This window comes from Emydura macquarii, unplaced genomic scaffold, assembly GCF_026122565.2.
Source record: "Emydura macquarii macquarii isolate MOO-44397 ecotype Brisbane River unplaced genomic scaffold, CSIRO-AGI_Emac_v2 contig_18, whole genome shotgun sequence".
In the NCBI taxonomy this organism is placed as follows: Eukaryota; Metazoa; Chordata; order Testudines; family Chelidae; genus Emydura; species Emydura macquarii.
Genome location: NW_027130155.1, coordinates 2,757,530 through 2,777,043, shown reverse-complemented (window position 1 = coordinate 2,777,043; position 19,514 = coordinate 2,757,530). Strand labels below are relative to the sequence as shown.

Sequence of the window (19,514 nt, the reverse complement as noted above, 5' to 3'; positions counted from 1 at the left end):
CACACACTTTAAAAAACTTGCTTGGGCAGGTACTATAAATGTGTGCCATCTTTCCTAGATAACCATGAGTGATATCAGCCTGCTGAGGGTCATACAGGCAGAAAGGGAGGATTTGGTGCAAGCATCTGGCTACAGGCCTGTTGCTATGCTCTGTTCTGTGATGATGCCTGCACAATTAACAGAGTGGTGGGGGAAAGTGTCCTATCGCAGTGGAAGAAATAAGGCTGCCCTCCCAAGAAAACTTCTGCAAAGGTTTGCAGAGTACCTACATGGAAGCTTCCTGGAGGTAAGCATGGAGGATTCTCAGAGCATCCCTGTGCACATAAATCTTTTGTGGGGTGAACCCAATGCTTAAGCACACCAAGTACAAAAAAGTAAAGCCCCACTGCTACACACACCACTTTTTCCTGCTGGTGCAATATTCTGGACTAGGGATATAACCAAAGACATGCAATTTGCAGTGCATACTCATCAGATGTGCCTTCCCCGGTTTCCTGCTCAGTCACGGTTTCCTGCATCTTTGTGGGCTGCTCCTGTGTTGCAAACAGCCCCTGGCTTTCAGGGAGAAGGGATACCCCTCTCTCCTGCCCCCTGTTCTCCGCATCCTCCTCCTCCTCCTCATCCACAGACTCGTCCTCATTCATCCTGGCCTTGGATTCCCCCTAGATATCAATGCTGCATGGTGGCATACTGGTGGGGTCTCTGCTGAGAATCGCATGAAGCTCCTCGTAAAAGCAGCATGTTTTTGGTGAGGAGCCAGAACAACTGTTAGCTCCCTTAGTTTTCTGATAAGCCTGTCTCAGCTTTTTTATTTTAACGCAGCATTGCTACGCATCCCTGTTATGCCTCTTCTCCAACATACCCGTAAGATATTGTCTCATAGATATCCACATTTCTTTTGCTGGCTTGGAGCTGAGCCAGAACAGACTCTTTGCCCCACAGACCGATGAAATCCAAGACCTCAGGTTGGCTCCAGGCTGGAGTGCGTTTGGGGCGTGCAGTCACCATGATCAGTTGTGCTGGCAAGCTCTCTTCATGCTGACCAAACAGGAAATGGGAATTCAAAATTTCCCAGGGCTTGAGGGGAGGAGCTGTTTCCTTTGTATGTGGCCACAGTGCAGCAGAGTGCAAATGTGCAGAGTAGTCATAACAGAGCATTGTGGGATACCTCCTGGAGGCCAATGATGTTGATTTACGTTGCGCTCTGCCTACATTGATGCTCATTCGACCCACAGAATTCGATTTTAGCACTACGCTGCTTGCAGAGGTGGTTTTATTCAATCGAATTTTACTGCGATTTAGGTCTGCAGAATTAACTAACCAGTGGAGACGCGTGCTTTATGCAGTCGACGGAAGCCACGTTCCATCGACCTACCTTCGCAGTGTAGACCAGGCCCCCAGCAGTGCTGGTGCGAACGCTAGGGGGAGGGAAGGACTCTACACATTCCTTGGAACTCCCTGCCCGTCTCCTGTGAGGGGGAGTAAGCTCAAGGTCTAGGTAGCTCACGTAGAGGTTGCTTTCTCTCCCTTACTCTAGGAATTGCCATCCTGGAACAAACGGGGTTTGTCTAGCGCAGTGTCCTGTTTTCCTGTATAGGTGTATAGTCCAAGTCACAATCTATTCCTAAACACAGAACTTCTGCTAACTGTGAGCACTGCACATGTAGGGTCTGTTCGGTGCTGAGCACCATCTCTTCCTCCTCCAGTGGGAGCTGGAAGCACTCAGCATCTGTAAGCGTTTGGCAAATTGCAGGTCTGGTTTCCAAGGTGCTAAAAATTTATTTCTAAATCATGTCCGAAGAAAAGGAGGTGTAGGAATAAATTCAGGCTAAGTAGTGCTTACAGTGATTTTTTTTTTAACGTGTATACCTTGAAAGCAGTTTACAAAGGCAGAAATCATGGCGATATGGGTATCTGAACTATAAATCTGTAAGTCATCACAATTCCAAGAGTGCTCAGACAAAAATGTAATTCTAAACTTTAAATAACACTGCATCAAAGTGAAAGAAATAGACTGAAAGGAAATGATCTCAGGACCAAATGCTGTGTGTACACCAGATTTCAAAGAACAACCTTCAGCAAATTCCTTCTTTGAAGTAATGCATTTGAACATGTTCCAGCAAATGGGGACATAGTCCAGGAATAATTGTAAGGCAAAAAATGCCATAATGTCTGAATGGCTCAGCAAAATTTCATGGTTAATAGTATTAAAAGTGTATGATAAAATCTCCAGAAGTAATAGGCAGGTTATTGTAAATAAATATGCAATCATCCCGTCAGCAGATTGTAATTAGTGACCCTTTACAAACATAAGATCATGGCTAGGGGGAACATGGAAATCAGATTGTAATATTGAAAGACGGTTTTATTAAAAAGCAAATTGGCAATTGGCTAGCTTAGTTGCATCTTTTCCAGTTAACAAATGTAATAGTATATCACAGATGAAAAGACAGCCAGCAGAGGGATGCTCAGAAGATGAATTTACAATCTAAAACAAATCTTTTAGAATCAGTGTTATTCATCTCAATGTGGCTGGAATAGTAGCTAGCTTTTGCTTTCTTTATTGAGAGGATTGCTGGCAGAGCATGCATTTGAATCTCAAAGCCATAGCTTATGTCTCTTCTCCACAATGTCACTTCTGGATTTTTCAAACTTTTAACTAACCAGAGAGATGCTGGACAAAAAAAACACCTGACAAATAAGAGGTTTTAAAAGTATATAGAAGGCTTGGTGAAGCTGAATTACGATGGTATATCTTACAGTCATATGATGGTACATGATTAGAAATGATACATATAAATATATGGATTTTTTTTAAAATGTTTTGCTATAGGTAAACATTGGCATGGCAATGCTTCTGGTCCTGGCTCTGACACTAACCTGCTGTATGACCTTGACCAAGTCATTTCCCTTTTCTGTTGTTTCTCCATTTGTAAAATGGAGATAATGATACTTACTCTCCTTGTAAAGTGCTTTACGATCTATGGGTGAAGTGTGCTATATAAGCACTGTGGCCTGGTCTACGCTATAAAATTAGGTCATCTTAACTACATCGCTTAGGGGTGTGAAAAATCCGTGCGCTTTGAGCGGTATAGTTAAAACAACTTAAATCCCCATGTAGACAGCACTGCGTAATCCACAGGTAATCCCCTTCTCAGGGAGATGGATTTACCTGCACTAATGGGAGACCCTTTCTGTTGGCATATGTAGAGTCTACACTGAAGTGCTACACCGGCACAGGTGCAGTGCTGCAGCTGTGCTGCTTGAGCATTTCCGGTATAGACAAGCCTGAAGTATTATTACATTCTCACATAACACACAACTGTATGATGGCTGGGTGTTGCAGGATGGGAATCCTAAAAACAAATCTCAGAAACTTTCCCATTCAGGTTTTTAATGGCCCCTGAGAATACAGTTTTTGTGTTTTGTATTTGCAGAGAGGAAAAGAAAATGAGATGAAACAGATGGTGAGAAATACTTTACTAGTGAAGGAGAGAACTATTTCCGACAGATTATGACCAACTGTAAGATTTGTAATTTGAAGACTCTATTCTTTTTTTGTTTGAAACACTTCCTCCCTCCCCCCCCCATTTTAAAATGACATGAGTTTTGTATCCCACTCTCCACAGTGTTCCAGAATGCCCAGCTGACAGCTCTGGAAATTAAAGCGCTCCATTTATAAAACAGGTACAGCCTGGACAGGAGCGGGGTAACTTCCCCATACTTCCCTTCTCACTCTCCCCACCCCTGCCAACATAATAGTAGCCTTTGTAGAGCACTTGACATCTCCAAAGCACTTTGTAGACATTACTTAATGTAAATGTACCTGTACATGAGAGAGTAATTTGGTCTCCTTGACCATTCAACCTGAGATCTCTCTGCTAGCAAGGAGGACCTGCCTATTAACTAATTTCATATGTTCCAATGGCCAAATAGAGCAAATGACATGAGAATAAGTAGCTGAGACTCTAACATTTAGAACATGTGAAGATCTTGAAACAACTTCCTTTATTGGGAAGGTTGGAGAGTAGGAGGAAATACTTGTGAATTACTCAGCTAATTTACTATCTTTTGGCTTCAAGTGTCTAGTATGTGACCTGCTAGAGAGCTGGAGTGGAATTGGCACCTCTGCTTAGCAGTCAGCCTGGTGCCTGGTCAAAGGGAGCTCAAGAGCATGGGATGGTGTAGTCTACAGGATTAAGCAGTAGAGACCGAGCGTTGGACTCTTGTGCTCTAATCCCAGCTCTGACACTTCTTCCTTCTGTGACTTCAGTTCAATCACTCAACCACTGTGCCATAGTAAAATGGGGACAATAGTACTCCCCTACCAACATCAGATGTGGGTTGTCAAATATCATTTTAACGTTTGTAAACGTTACTATATAAATGCCAACATTTCCCGACTTGCACACACAATCCTTCTGTGGCAGGGGGCCCAGCAGCCCCAAACCCCTAAATTATTCGGGGAACTGGCCTTTAGAAAAACTTTTCTAGTTGTTGGCAATGATGTGGGGCTCTACTTCTTCTACAGTGGGAGGAAGGTGATAGCAGTTGGCCCTCAGACCCTTGTTACATAAAACGAGTGGGTAAAGTGTGAGGGCGGGGGGCAACAGATCATTTCACTGACCTTTTAAAAAAAAAACTGCATTTAAATGAACTTCCTAGGAATAGATATTCAGTTTAGCTCTACCGTCACTTCACATAAGCTGAGGATCTGGCTCTGCATCTCCAAGTGTGTCTTGTCTTCTGGTCTAAACTCATCAGAGCAAGGATGTCTAAATTTTTTGGCCATGTGTGGCACTAAGTTCATTGTTGGCACTTAACAAATAGTAAATAAATTATCATTAATAATCACATTGACTAGGACAGGAGTTGGTTACTTCATGGAGGAGGGAATAAGAACTTACAGTATTTCACAGGCTCATCCAAAATGCTGAAGCCTATTCTGCTTCCCAGTACATAAAAATGACCTCGGATAATAAAAGCAGATCCTATGTTACAGGACCATACTTACTGCAGTTTATTGTACAGTTATACATGTGCAGTTTATTATATAGTTATACATGGAGGGTAAAAGAATAGAGCAAACAATGAATCATACTGAGAAGAGTAGAAAGGTAAGAGATACAGGGCCTTAGATTAACAAGTCTAAATCAAAAGGACGAGTGAGATTTCAGATCTTGAAATGTCTGAGTAAGTAAGCAAGGGAAAACATCAAGGTCAGGAGTGAGATGAGGCATATGTTAGATGTAAGACTTACATTGTGTTGTTTTAAAACCATGATTATTTAAGCATTAGGATGATTTAAAAGCCCAATGTTATACTCCGTTGCTTCTTTTCCAAGTAGTCTCACTAGAAGGGTGCAAAATATTTACAGTGAAATAAGAACAATTTGAAATTTACTTTTTTTTTTTTTTCATTTTGTGATCAATTCAAAACATTTGCATTTTTGAAAAAAAAATCACTAAATTTTATTCATTTTCTGTGCAAAAAACCCTTGGGGAATGTTCTAAGCAACAACAAGATTGGGTGACATTTCTTGGCCAAAACTTTTTTAGGCAAAAAAAATGCAAGTTCAGTGACATTGAAACATTTTGCGGATTTGTCCATTTCACTGAATTGCTTGTGTCCAAAAACAAACAAAAATTCAAAAAAAAAAGAAGTCTAAATGTCTCACTTCTACTTTTTAAAAGCAAACTGTGTGGAATTTTCAGGTCAAAGCACCTTTTGTTTTGAAATTCCTTTTACCTTTTATTTTAAAAAATGCGAAAAAAAATTAAATTCAAAACTGAAATGAAATATTTTGTTTTGGGTACAAAAAATATTTAGTTAGAATGTGTGCATCTTTTCTTAAACAATTTTATGTAACAGGTCATTGTGACAATTCATCAGCCTGACTTTCTACTGGTTAGGCTCACAATTAAAGTAGGCCTGCTAGACCCCAGTTAGGGAAGTGGGGATGAGGACAGATGTACATCATTTCTCCCAGAGCCCCACGGACCTTAGGTGAAAAAGATATACAGCCTCAGACCATATTATCATTTCAACATAGTCTCTCCTAGGGGCAAAATCTGGTAGGGAGAGCTTAGTGGGGCATAACAAGTGCAGATAGCCCTGATCTTCCATGGATCCCGCAGGATGCACCAGGTTCCCTCCTGCCCGTCAGGATGATATGCAGAATGTCCACAAGATGATCCTTGTGAAGGTTGCCTCTTTCAAAGTCTGCCCAGAGGGGCTCATGCTGCAGGGGATGATCTGGACCATAAAAGCCTGTTTTCTCTTTGTGGCTGTGGGGTTCGTTTTATGCATATTTTATGTATCATTCCATTCTCTCTCCTCTATGTCCTTGTTCTGCAGTCTCTTGGAAACTATTGGTTAAAAGAACCAAAAGGTGTCACAGCCTGATCCTGCCAGCCAGAATTCCTTTGAGTTAATCCTTCCTCACACGAGGAAAACAATAGGGCTCACTAGTGTGGAAGGGTTACCCTGGTGGCTTTCAGGATCAGGCCCTAAGGATTCAATTCCTGCTTCTGCTTCTCTCTTCCCCCTTTTCCCCCCGTATTAAGCTGCCCTTTTCCTCCTTGACCCTTTCTTCTGTCTGTCTCCTTTTGAAAGTCAAAACACTTAAAAATGCCTTTTGAATGCTCAATTTATATCACCCCCCACAATCGTCCCTCTTGCTGGGCTGTCAGCAGTCTGGCCATGGGCTTGCCTCACACTCCTTCATTATGAGTTCATGATGCAGATGTGATATTGTGTAGTGAACAATACCATCCATTTCAGCAGCTCTTCCGGCTCCCTCGCTCAGAGCCCTTTGTTACCACCTCATTCACTGGTAAGGTTTTTCTATGGCTCTCTTTCTGAGGGTCATTACACATGGCAATTCAGTCTTAATGGGGATTTTCAGGCTTGTGATTCAGAGCAAGCTTCCCTATCAAGTAAGCTTCGAGATTGTTGGACTGTATTCGGTGCTCTGGAGGGTAATTTGCATCCAAGAATTTGTTGTTTTAACAGGACTGATTAATCAGGGATCTGTCTCTGCTACTTGGCATTATTATCAAGAATGACTCGGGTATAAGAACCTTCATTAAAGTGACTTGGAAGATCAAATTTTTGACCAGGGCCTTAAGTGGTTGTATGTAACTACTTTGTGACACTTTTCTGGCCTGGCTGATAGGAGGCAGTATTGGCAATTTTGTGAGATAACATGACTTTGCAGAATGTCCAGACCTTTCCAGTGTCTAAATGCATGAGAGCTTATCTTAATCAAACTGAACCTATAAACTTTTTTAGAGTTCTCCAGAACTAATATTATTTGGGGCCTACTATCAGGGCGGGTAAATTGCTTTGCTTACCCATTCTCACCTCCTACTCAATGACTGTCATTAGCCCTCAAGTACCCAGCTTTCATCCACCTCCCCCATTGTTCTCTATGCACTTGTATATCTGTTTCCTATTTACTGCATCATTCTACCTCTGCATCTGACGAAGTGAGCTGAGTCTCACGAAAGCTTATGCCTACAAATATTAAATTTGTTAGTGTTTAAAGTGCCACAGAACTCTCGTTGTTTTTTTTATAAATGATTGTGGCGCTCTGCAGCCTCAGACTTGTCATAGCTACCATTCAATAAATAAAGAGTTGGGAGTGCTGAGTATTAAGGAAAAAATCAAACCTAATGTCCAGATGAGGGGAGATAGCATGCACTGAAAATGGCCATCATTCATCATAATGTCAGGCGAGAGAGAGACTGTTGAGTGGGATGCACTGGGATAACTCATTTATTGTGCATTGGTAATTCCGTAACTGTGAAGTGATAAAGTTAAGTGGTATATAAAAGTTGTATATTACATGGGTAGGAATTTGAAAAAGAGATCCTATTTAATCTCATAACATGTTTTTTTAATACCTTTATTTGATTAAACAATCTTCAGGCGATGTTTTTCACAGACCAAGCTCAGGATGCTGTTTTGTTTCTGGTTTTGTGGGTGGGGGTTGTTGTGAGGGGCTTTGTAGACTTTGTTCCTGCCCTGGGATTTAGGGCTTCATTGTACTTTTTATGGCACTGGCTCATGTTGGGAGAAACAAGGAATCTCACTTCCCCACAAGGAACTCCAGGAGGTATTGGATTCAAGAGAAGCACAATTCCTCCTTTAGCTACTGGGGGAATACAGCCAAGAAACAGGATTGCTAACCCCAAGGGTTCAAAAATCATGAATCCAGCTGCCCAAAGTCATGATTGGTTTAAAAATTAATTATTTAAAAACGATAACATTTGGAGGGCTTTTGCCTTTTGGTTTGAGCCTTTATAGTTCATGTTTTCAAGCATTTCCCCAGGAACATGAAGGATGGAAATGTACTTTTATTTTTAAATGAAAGGTGAGCATCTCACATAAACACAGGACTCGAACATCTGGGGCTTTAGGAAAAACTCCAAATATAGCAAGACTCAAGATAAAATTGCAAGAGCTGGCAATACAGAAGGATACCCTTAAGCAGGTGCAGCATGTGTTTCTCCCCTGCTGCTGGGTAACTCGGCCATACAGCAATTTCCTATACACCTTTTACTGCCTCCTTTTCACAGGCTAGGGCTGAAAGTAGCAGTAGAATTGCGGAGTCCTTGTCAGTGAATGCAGGGTCTCCCAACTCCATTGGTACCTGCCAGCTAGAGCACCATGGAAGGAAAACTTTGCTTTCAAGAACAAGGAACCAAAAATAGAGATGTTCTAAGAAAAGGCTTAGGTCCTATGCTAAGGAGGTGAAGGAAACCTTAGAACCTGTACAAAATACATTTATCCATTAGTCCTTGGCTCATGGTGGTGAGGCCCTCTTTCAATATATAAACTAGATACCGCTTGAGTTTATAGAACACCAGACACCATAGCATGTAAGGGATTGAACTATCTTACGGGAGCAAGAGGTCACACACACAGATGCACAGGTCACTTCATTGTGTAAAGGGGAGAGAGCATCACTGTACATCTCCTAGAAACAATATTTTCTTTGTGTGAGGCATCATCCGGAAGTTTCATTTCTTGTTTGTTATGGCAGCAGTATGTTTCATTTCCTGTAACTGCTTTAAGCCTAATGGACTGTGCCCAGAATAACGATTCTTGGTAAGTGTTTCTTTTTTTGCTGACTTAGTTAAATGGCAGCTATAATGAGCCACTATAAAAGACACAAGAACCTGTTTAGCTTTTCAATGAGTCTCTCAGGTGATTGACCTTTGGAATCTCAGCTGAATCCGAGTAAATGCTGTAAATGATACCTTGTCTTTTAAAGAAAGAGTGCATCAACTGTGGTCTAATTAGTTGGTAAAATAGCAGAGAGGGCTCAGTCCTCAACTAACCAAAGTCAATGGTAAGCCACCATTTGACTCCAGTGGAGGCAGGATCACACCCATGTGTGCGCTCACTAAATGGAAGGTATGTTTTATTTCATTCCATAAGGTAGTCTGGGGGAGGGGAGAGATGAGAAGACAGGGACAGTGTGAGTCATCTGCTATTTTCCCTACTTCGTTGCTGCTTTCATTAGCAGGCAATAGGGCCGTGGGATGGGGAAGTATACAGCTCCTTTCTAAGGGCTGATCCTGAAAGGGGAAGAACACCCTAATTCCCATGGGAGCCAACAGGAGTTGAGGGTACTCAGCACTTCTTGGGAACTGACCCTAAAAGTGCTGGCATGCCCTACATCAGGAGGATGGGTCAGAAACCCTACTTCTGGCCAGCTCTGCTCCTTCTTTTCTCTCCCACGGATCGCAGTATAGTGAGGAGAGCATTTTGCCCTGTGTATTTTCAACATGATTAATAAAGTGCATTTATTATAATAGCCAACATCTGTGTAAGCTTTGAAATACACAAGCAGCATGCCTTTCCCTTGCCATGCAGTTGTGCGTTTGAAGAGGGTCCTAGAAGATAATGCATTCTGTTACTGGCAGGCAGCTCCAACTTAAGCTTCAGCCATTCACATACTCTTACTGATTCATCTATCCTAGAATTAATTAAAAATGAGTAATTGCCATCACTTCCTGCCCTGCACCACAGGTGACAAATACCATTCCTGCCAATTGGCATAAGCTGTATCTTCAACACTTTCTCTCCTCCCACTACCCTCTTTCTTTAATTAGAATGACTGTCAATTTCAAAAGGCCCCCAGATTTGACCTCCCTGATTCAATGCATCTCCCAGCTGCCCCAGACTCATTACGCCCCCTCCCCCCTTACAATCCCAGTCACTTTCTGAACTGTCAGCTGGCCAGCTTCAGACACCACTCCCAAATGGATGGGGGAGCATGAGTGAATCATGCTATTGCTTTCTTACTCCACATGGACTTTTTTGCCCCCAAAAGTGCAGCATATCGAGCCCTGTGGCTATTAAATGGTTGCTAAACCCTCTGTAAAGATGTTCTGGTTCACAGCACAGAGAGGAGGACACATGTTAGTACCGGTCAAATATGCTACATGGCATGTACATGCACATAGAGGTCAAGAGTCTCAAATGTAGGAGCCTGCAATTAGACTCCTACACTCAGTTAAGCACCTAAATGAGGCCTAATTTTCCAAAGTGCTGAGTAAGCAGCAGCCCCAGTTGAGGTCAGTGGCAGCTGCTGGGTGCTTAGCACTTTTGAGGATCAGGCCACTAATTTAAGCACCTACCTGTGAAATTAGGAACTTAACTCAAGGCTTCCATTTTTGAAAATCATGGCCAGAGTACTGTCAGTGTGCCAGGTAATTTTGGGGTGTCAAAAGAACCCAAAGAAGCATGTTTTGTCCTCTCAGTCCAACGTGGTTTCTGGGAGTGGAGCAAAGCTTCTACCTCCCTAGTGCTTCTACAGATGCAGACTGAGGACTAGATTTTTAGTGCAGATTTTTTTGTACAGAAGCAGTTAGGCACCTCATGGGATTTTCAAAAGCACTTAGGCCACCTAAATACCACTAAAAATGTGGCCCTGAGGGACCAACAGCTGTGTGTTCCCTGAAATATCCTGCGGTCTGCTGGTGGAAGCTGGGATGGTATGTAGAGGACAGTCATTCAATAGGGATGCCAGGATATCTCTGGGTTTGGGGATCCTGTGGACTCTCTGGCTCTGAGGTTGGCAAGCCACAGCCGAGCCTGTATTCTATAATATCCCATCATGTTTTCAAAATGGGGAACTATAAAAATATAACCAATATTTCCTTATCCAGTCCCTGCACTGGCTTTCTCTCGCCTTCTGTACCGAATTCAAACTTGTCCTTTCCATCAAAGCCCTTCATAGTTCCATTCTTGTCTCTGTCTCAGTTTTTATTTCAGTTCCCATTTGCTCCAGTTGCGGATCCCAATTCCTCTTTCCCCTTCACCTCTTTCAGTTAAGGCAGGGGTTCACAAGCTTTTTTTTCTGGGACCCTCTTTGAAAATATTTCAGGCTGTGATGACCCCGCCCCCCAAAAAGTGACAACCCTCCCCCATGCCAGGCCACCCTTTCTTCTGTGCTGCTGGTGGGGGTGGCGCTGCTTTCAGAGCACCCAGCCAGCAGCCACTGCCCTCCGGCCACCCAGCTCTGAAGGGCTCTGGCTGTGAGCCATGCACGGGGCTGACAGTTGCAGTCACGGCATGTGCAGGGGCTGACAGCTCACGACCCCCACCCCAGATAACCTCATGACCCCTTGAGGGGTCCAGACCCCCAGTTTGAGAACTCCTGATTTAAGCCTACTTCATTGCTGACTCCTGCATCTGCAGACCCCACTTCCTACCCCAGTGTAAGGACACCCATTTTCAATTCAAATCCCTACTTGAAACATGTTTCTTCCACAAGGCCCCTAAATGCTAATCCACATCAATAAAATGCTGTCAACACTCTGTTAGGTAACAAACAAACAAAAAACAACTGTGCATCTTGCACCAGGGTATTTCTTTGTCTGGTCGTTGTCTGTCATTTACAGCCTTATTCCAATCTCGCATGCCTGAAAACTCCACTGTAACTCAATTAATCTCATCTGAGTTGCTCCTGATTTACATCAGTGCAATTGAGAGCAGAGTTCTGCCCTTACCCTGGTAAACTCATCAGGGTAGAAATGATGTATTCCTTTGAGTTTTGTTCGGCTTTGACTCCATTGTCAGCACATATCCTACCGCTAAATAATTCAAATAATCGTGATTACAGAATACATTAAATGGGTACTTGTTTAGTGCAAGATGTGTTACAAGGAACTATGACATAACTCAGTGACTTTCATAAGGATCTGAAATATCTATGATAAATGAGGTTTATGTGGCTGTCAGCTTATCTTTAATTTGAGTTAAGAGCAGCACATTTTTCATATTAAAATTTTTCACTTGCAGAAGTTTCTTAGGGTGAATTTGGTGGACCTTTATTGAACAGCAAATTATAATTGGGTCTCCGCAATACACCTCATGAGTTAATCTGGGAAACAGGTGATCTAGTGAGAGGATATTTTATTTGATGAAGAAATCTTCAATGTTACTTCAGATGGGGGGTTCCATCCAACATAGCATGCTGGGGAGTGGAGAAGGTTTGGGAAGGTGGAAACATGGCTTCTAGATCCATCGAACATGCCTCAAGAGGCTAAACCTCCTAGTGCATTTTCTTTCCAGTGTTGCTTCTGCAGTTCTGAGACGGCAGTTTTATCCAATAAGAGTCCTGAAGGATGGGAAGATTTCTTCTCTCCCTGAACTCTGTGGAATTCCTCAACATACTGTCCATCTACTCAGGCTGTGGTTTTGCTCTTAGTGAATAAGCATTTCTGGCACTGTGATACATGCGAACACCACCTTCTGTGATTGACAGGCATGGCGTTCCATCCTGGCAAAGATCATGGAATTATTCTACACCCACGGGTTCTGTGGGATGTGCCATGTGTAGCATTACAATACAAAGACATCTGTTAAAACTAGAATTTTTTTGTGGTGACGGGAATCTAGAATTTCCTGTTTTTGTCATATTGCCTGATCCAATGAATATAATTAGGATGCAGCATTATTTACTCTTCTTTGAGCTATTTAAAAATTTTACATAATTTTGTTTAAATACAGTGATGCAATGAAATTAACATGAGTTATTACCATGCTTTTATATGCAGATTTATTTTGACAAAGGGTGAGTTTTAAAATTTTGTAGTGAATTTAGTGCTGGTGAAAGATTCTTGGTGGCTGCCTTTTACAGAATGACTCTACAGAACAAATGAAACATGTTCCTTACCCACACTTTATCTCAAACTTGTTCAGTGATTACTTCTAGGTGAGGGTAGTTTGGAAAATTAAAATAGAAAAAAAATTCTTAAACACCATAATTTTGTGCAACTGAAATTTTAAATAAACAGAAATAGGAAAATAGACTTAAAAATACACATTAATATCCATTGAAATTATTTTTAAAAATTATATCTAGTCTTGGCAGAATTCCTTTTTAATATTCAGAAACATTTTTAACACTGCAAAAGAGAATATAATGATAAATTTCTAGGAATCAAAGTTCAGTTTTCCAGATTTCTATAAATGCCATAAAAGCTGTACCCACAAAGGAGTTTGTGTGTTTCTTCAGGAAGGAATCTGGAGAAACAAACTTAGATAATTATACAACCGTGGGATTCTCAGGTGTTGTATTCACTGGGAAGAAAGGTGTGTTCTTAGCACATGTTAGCTAAGATTCACACCTTTTTTCTGAATGTGGATGCACACTTGCAACTAATAGGGATTAGACATAGTAACAAAGCTTTAAGCAGACACCTGTGGAAGACACCCTCTTCCTCTGAATTAGAACAATCCAAGAATGGGTCAGAAGTAAATCAGCAAAGCAATTTACTAGTAAACATCAAATGAGCCTAGTGACAGGATAGGAAGGGACAAACCACCAAACTTAATGGATACAGCTAGCCTGCTTCTTCGTTGCCCTGCACCTTGTGCAGTCTTTTTTGCCAGTATAAAGCAAGGGGAAAATGCTATCGGAATGAGAGCATTTTTGCACCCAATTTACACAGGTATAAATTACTGAATGAGGTGTAGGGCACCAGAGACTATCAGGCCCAATCACTGTTGTCCTATTGTTAATTCTTGGCAGTTTGTAAATAAGGCAATTAGCAGTTTCATTTGAGTGGTGTTAATGAGACTATTTGATTTAGGGGCTGGTGGAGAGGAAGAAGTTCCATGAAGGAAATTGATTCTTCAGTGAGAGTAGAAAGGGTTGCTCATATGTCCAAGTACTTGGATGGCTTCAACTAATCTCACGATAGGTTTTTAAAAATGAAACAGGCACCTAGATGAAAATTTTTCAGTGACTCCTGCAAAATAAAAATGTTTATAAAAAAAAAATTAGGGAAATGATTATTTTTTTTGGTCATCTCTAAGGCAATAGAGGATGTTGTTTCCATTGATTATGTCTCCTGACAAAGAGTAAAATAGTTTTAGAGTCACTATTGGTGCAGAGACCATTAATTCTCATTATTTATCAGCCATAATTCTTCCTGATTTCAAAATCCTAATTTCTCATCTTACTTTTTTAGCAAAGATGGACATTTATTTCAAATCAAAAGTTAAGAGCGGACATAGACTAGTCTTTCTGTCTTGCCCCATCCGAAAGGTAAACCCACTGGGCACACTGTACGTCAGCTGAATGAATGAGTGATGGGGTTTTTTTCCAGCTTTCAAAACTGAAATCTCAGAATAACAAAATCTTCATTTTGGAAATGAAAATTTTAAAAATAGTGGAAAAGCTTAATTTTAAATGTGGGGATGGTCATTGCTCAGAAAGTTGTTCAGTGAATAAGCATTATAGTGACTTAAACACTGGAGTGATGGAAGTGTGAGTGTAGCAGGTGAATTGCACCACATTCTAGGCCATCTAGAATTGTTTTAACAATTTGCATGTTTATTCACAGGTGTAGGGCATTGCAATAATCAAGCCTGACAGTCATGATGGCATGGATGGCTGTGATGAGGTCTGTAAATGTCTATACTGGGTGCAGTCTCCTGCCCAGACCCAAATGAAAAGAGTAATTTCTAGCAGCTATTGCTATGTAGCTATTACTAAACCAATTGCTAATCATGATCTTAAATATGCTTTTGCTAAATCACTGATGAAGACAACCTTAGCTCTTTTCCTGAGAAAACCTTGGCCAGGGAAATGCCTTTTATGATAATAGGCTATTTCCATATCTCAGTACATTTTTTAACAACATTGCTAAATTACAATCTGCCTTTTCAATGCATTAAACTCATGCAATTCATTAACCATCCAAATCTAGTAAAGATGTGAGCGACTGTAGAATTATCTTGTTAACTCAGGGAAATTACAAGTTGTGTGTGAGAAATAAGGGTAATTTGTCTTCACCCTGTATTTAAATCTATTGTATATTGGCATGCAGGGTTTTTTTTTTTTTTTTTTTGAGGGGGCATTTGTTAGCAAAGGACAGGGAGTTTTTTAGACTATTCTATCATGTTCTGTGTACTGAAATGCTGCAACAGCAGATAAAATCTCCTTTAAATGCCTGTTTTTGCCAGTTTGCCTTATTTACAGCATTCTGGATCAGACCCTTGCCTGGTGTAAATAGAGGCATAGCTTGCTAAACTCCAATGGAGCTGTGCTAATTTACATCAACTGAGGATCTAGTCCATTAAAGTCATGGCATTCTGATGTGTGAACTTTTGACCCAATATTGTATTTTCATACTGTAGCTCAAAGTTCACAGAGACATTGTAGCCACTTCTGCATCACAGTAAGGAGTGAAAGTAAACTGCTACATAGTATTGAGAGAGAGAGAGAAATGCTAACTTATTAAAAGAAATGTAAATGTTGTTGATGATTTTTAATGTAGGCCTTTACAATTTTTCAATTCCACACAATTTGGTATGTTTTAGGCTCTGTTTCTCTGAAAATACAGACCAGCTCAGTAATCTATTCACCCATAGAATTCTATTTTTTTAGTTTTAAAAGGTTACATGTTTGGCTTACTATACATATTTAACTATATACTTAACATGTTTAACTTTTGTTGATGGGACTATTTAAGTAAGTAAAGTTACATATGGGTCTAAAGAGTTTCAGGATTGGGGACAAACTGGCCCAGCTATGCCTTTTTAAAGACAAATGATCATTTTTGCTGCACATTTGTATGAACACAGCACTATGCCTTTTATACTTTCTAAAACTGTATCTTGTCACTAGGAAAGGATGACCATGCCTTCTTTTATTTGGTAGCTTGCTCGCACTGACTATGATGGTGATACGCAGTGTAGTTATAGCTGTGTTGATCCCAGCATATGAGAGAGAGAAAGTGGGCGAGGTAATTTCTTTTATCGGAACAGTTTCTTTTGGTCATAGAGACAAGCTTTTGAGTTATACAGAGTTCTTCAAGTCTGGGACAAGAGCTTCCAGTCTCACAGCACGATGCAAGGTGGAATTTGCTAAACAATCTGTTCCACCTTGAATTTTGCTGTGATGCTGGGAGTGCCTTTCCCAAACCTGAAGAAGGGCTCTGTGTGGCTGAAAAGCTTGTCTCGCTCACAAACAGAAATTGGTTCAATAAAAGATGTTACTTCACCCACCTTTTCTTGATGATGATTGAGATGGAGGAGCTAGGGCTATGCCTTCAGGAAGCCTCATACATTTCCATACACAAGCATTAGATCCAGCAAATTGAAAGCTGGAAAGAGACCATGGTAAATCACTAAAAGGTCACTCAGTGATAAATCAGCTGAACAAATACTCAGACATATTCTGTGGCAGTAAACCTGAAAGGAAGTTTTGTGGTTAAGTAATGTAAGTGAGCAAATGGAATTTGAGCAGAGTGTTAACAAATAGGATTTCTGGAAGAGCCTGTTATCAAGGAAACAAACAATTAGGAGTTAGAGAAGCAAAGTACTCTTTAGCAGCCTGGCTTCACCAGAGTGAACCTGGAGTGACTGTGAAGAGCTATAGCAAAAATATAGGTGTGGGTAACTGCACATTGAGGAGCTAGGACAAATTATACCTGAAGTTCAGCATTTCTACAAGCAGTCAGCCTCTCAGTTCTCATATCTGACAGGACTGTTGCGTTCTTCAGGGCCTCTGTGCTGCTTTAAAAGTCTCCTTTATTTCTCCATTCCTTTGAATAGCGCAAAAAAATACTCCACATGATTTCAGCCTCAGTCAAGCTCTTCTACGTTCACAGCGAGGTGAGAGAACCCCTGCGCCCCAATTCACATCTTAGCTGTGGTATCACATGAGGTGTGCACTTAGTGAGTTGAGTCACCAGATGTTTAGTTACCAGTTTGCAGACAACACTCATGAGCTCAGGAGTTCGCAGTTTAGATATGGAGGGTGCCTACATCTCCAGGGTGCCAATTTTGTGCAGAGTGCTGAGCATGAACATTTTTCACCAGTAAACAAGACTCTTACTAGCCATTCTTGTTTTACCACTGACGGTCTCTTTTTCAGTGGAATTGGAAGATCATTTCTTTTTCTAGGTGGTTTCCTGTACCTTCAGCATATGTTTTAATGGGATATATTATGGTGATCAGGGTCAGAGGAATATGTTTTCTAAGTACCAACGCTGATTCAGCTACTCCTGGGAACAAATGGTAGGCTGTTCATTACGACTTCAGTAATAACAGTACCTGTGATTAGGGAAGATAAGTGTTTGCAACACTTGCAAAAGAAACTGCTCATAGGTCTGAGTTTGCTTAGACTTTTGTCATTGGTACACACTCATCTGTCACCCAGGTTATGGTCAGTAAACCTCCTTCCCTAAATATTTATTCAAAGTTAAATTTTCTAATACCTTTCTCTCATACTCTCTCCTGTCTTCTGAGTCAGTTTGTCTCTGATTGATGAGAAGTTTGCAGCTCAGTCTCCCCGTGGGGAATCTCATTAGACACAAGCTGATTTACTGAGTATGATTTATGCTTGGCAGCCTCCCCCTCCTATGTACACACAGCCCTCTTGGTTCCTTAACTGTGCCTTACGCTGCTCTCCAATAGTAACATAAAAAAGCCTTTTGTAGCTCACTGACAATAATGAATCCACATTCCGTAAGAAAAGAAAAGTCATCTCACTCCAGACAACTTTTCCAGAAACTAGGGGGTTGATATTCAAAGGTGCTGAACATCTGCCTTCTTCTGACTTTCAGCTGGAGCTGGGAGTACTCTGCCCTTTTGAAAATCAGGGTCTACTCTCTGATCTCAGAATCTATTACATTTTTATTAAATTAGTAGCAAATCCTTTATCTATTTGACTGTAAGCTTCAGAAGATGTCAGTTTTTGATCAGAGGTTCCAAAGTATTGGCAAGAGTTGTAAGCTTCTTTAGGCAATGAGATCTGAATTAAAAGCTTTCACTTATACCCAGTATTTTCCCCAAACCAAATGATTCCCCGTTTTTCACCTCTTGTTCACTTCCTTACCTCTGTAAGACCCTACTTCACTGTAACACTCCTCCTAACAAAGGCATATTGAACTCTGCACCCTTAAGATCTCATGAACACCATTCCTTGAACCACCCACAAGGGTCATATGAGAGTGATGTGACATTGACTCCTAGGAACTCAGTGCACCTACTCCATAGCTCACCTGGACATGCCCATAGCCTAGCCCAAACCACTGATTATCGACATTTGCCAACAGAGTGCTGAATCCACCCATTAAAGTTCCATAACATGGTGATGTAAAAGGACACCATGTTGATATAAAGGGTCCGCTGTTGGCTGCTTTTAAGTCAGACTGCAAAGCCTGTTTATTCTGGTGGTTGTTTTCTTGACTGTTCTTTAGCTCCCTCCCTTTTTGTTTATATTTGCTACTTACTCAACTACACTGCACATAACTTAACAAGGTATCATATATGCATGGGTAGGTTACTGTACTTCTTTTAGGACAGGTCTATGCTACAGACTTTTGCTGGCATAGCTGTGCTGGTCATAGGAGTGAAGAGCTATGAGATCCCTGATTGACATAGTTGTGCTGGCAGAAGACCCTCATGTAGATGCGGCTATACTGGCACACCTGTGCTTTTACCAGTACAGTTTGTTTCACTTGTGGGGCATGGTTTTACTATACCAGTGCAAAGTACAGCTTTGCTGGTATAGCTGCATCCACACTAGAAGTGCTTCGTTGGTATGGTATACTTATATTCCTCTACTGGTATAGCACTTCTAATGTAGACATGAGTAAGTTACTTCTAAAGTCCCCATCACTGAAGTATCTAAGTCTGCACAATCTTTAATGTATTTATTCTCACAACTCTCCTGTGATTACTATTATCATCCCCATTTTACAGATTGGAAACAAAGCTTGGAAACTAGAGCCCAGATTTTAAAAGGCCTAGAAAATCAGATAGGTGCTTGGTGGGATTTTCAAAAGCCCTTGGGCACCTCATTCTCAACTGGAGATTTTTGTCTGTGGATTGTTAATAGGAGTACCAGTTTTGTGTTATTACATTAAAACAATAGTTGAAGACAGTAAATTGCAAATCCAGTGAAGAACTGATAATACAACATAATAGCCTCTTCCCTTGAGCAAACTGTGATAGAACTGTTGTAAATATGGTATTAC

The 19,514-nt window shown here is 41.0% G+C and overlaps 1 protein-coding gene across 5 annotated transcripts in view; it reads left to right on the top strand.

Moving 5' to 3' along the window:
- KCNAB1 (potassium voltage-gated channel subfamily A regulatory beta subunit 1) overlaps positions 1 to 19,514 on the top strand; it is a 214,806-nt gene that overhangs the window by 96,359 nt on the left and 98,933 nt on the right. The window contains exon 1 of one of the 5 annotated variants that reach the window (XM_067548730.1): positions 14,907 to 14,930. The exons of the other annotated variants lie outside the window; for them this stretch is intronic. Coding sequence (XP_067404831.1) covers positions 14,908 to 14,930 — 23 coding nt within the window. The 5' untranslated portion in view covers position 14,907. Of the gene's footprint in view, positions 1 to 14,906; positions 14,931 to 19,514 lie in introns of those variants that run through there. 5 annotated transcript variants of the gene reach the window in all.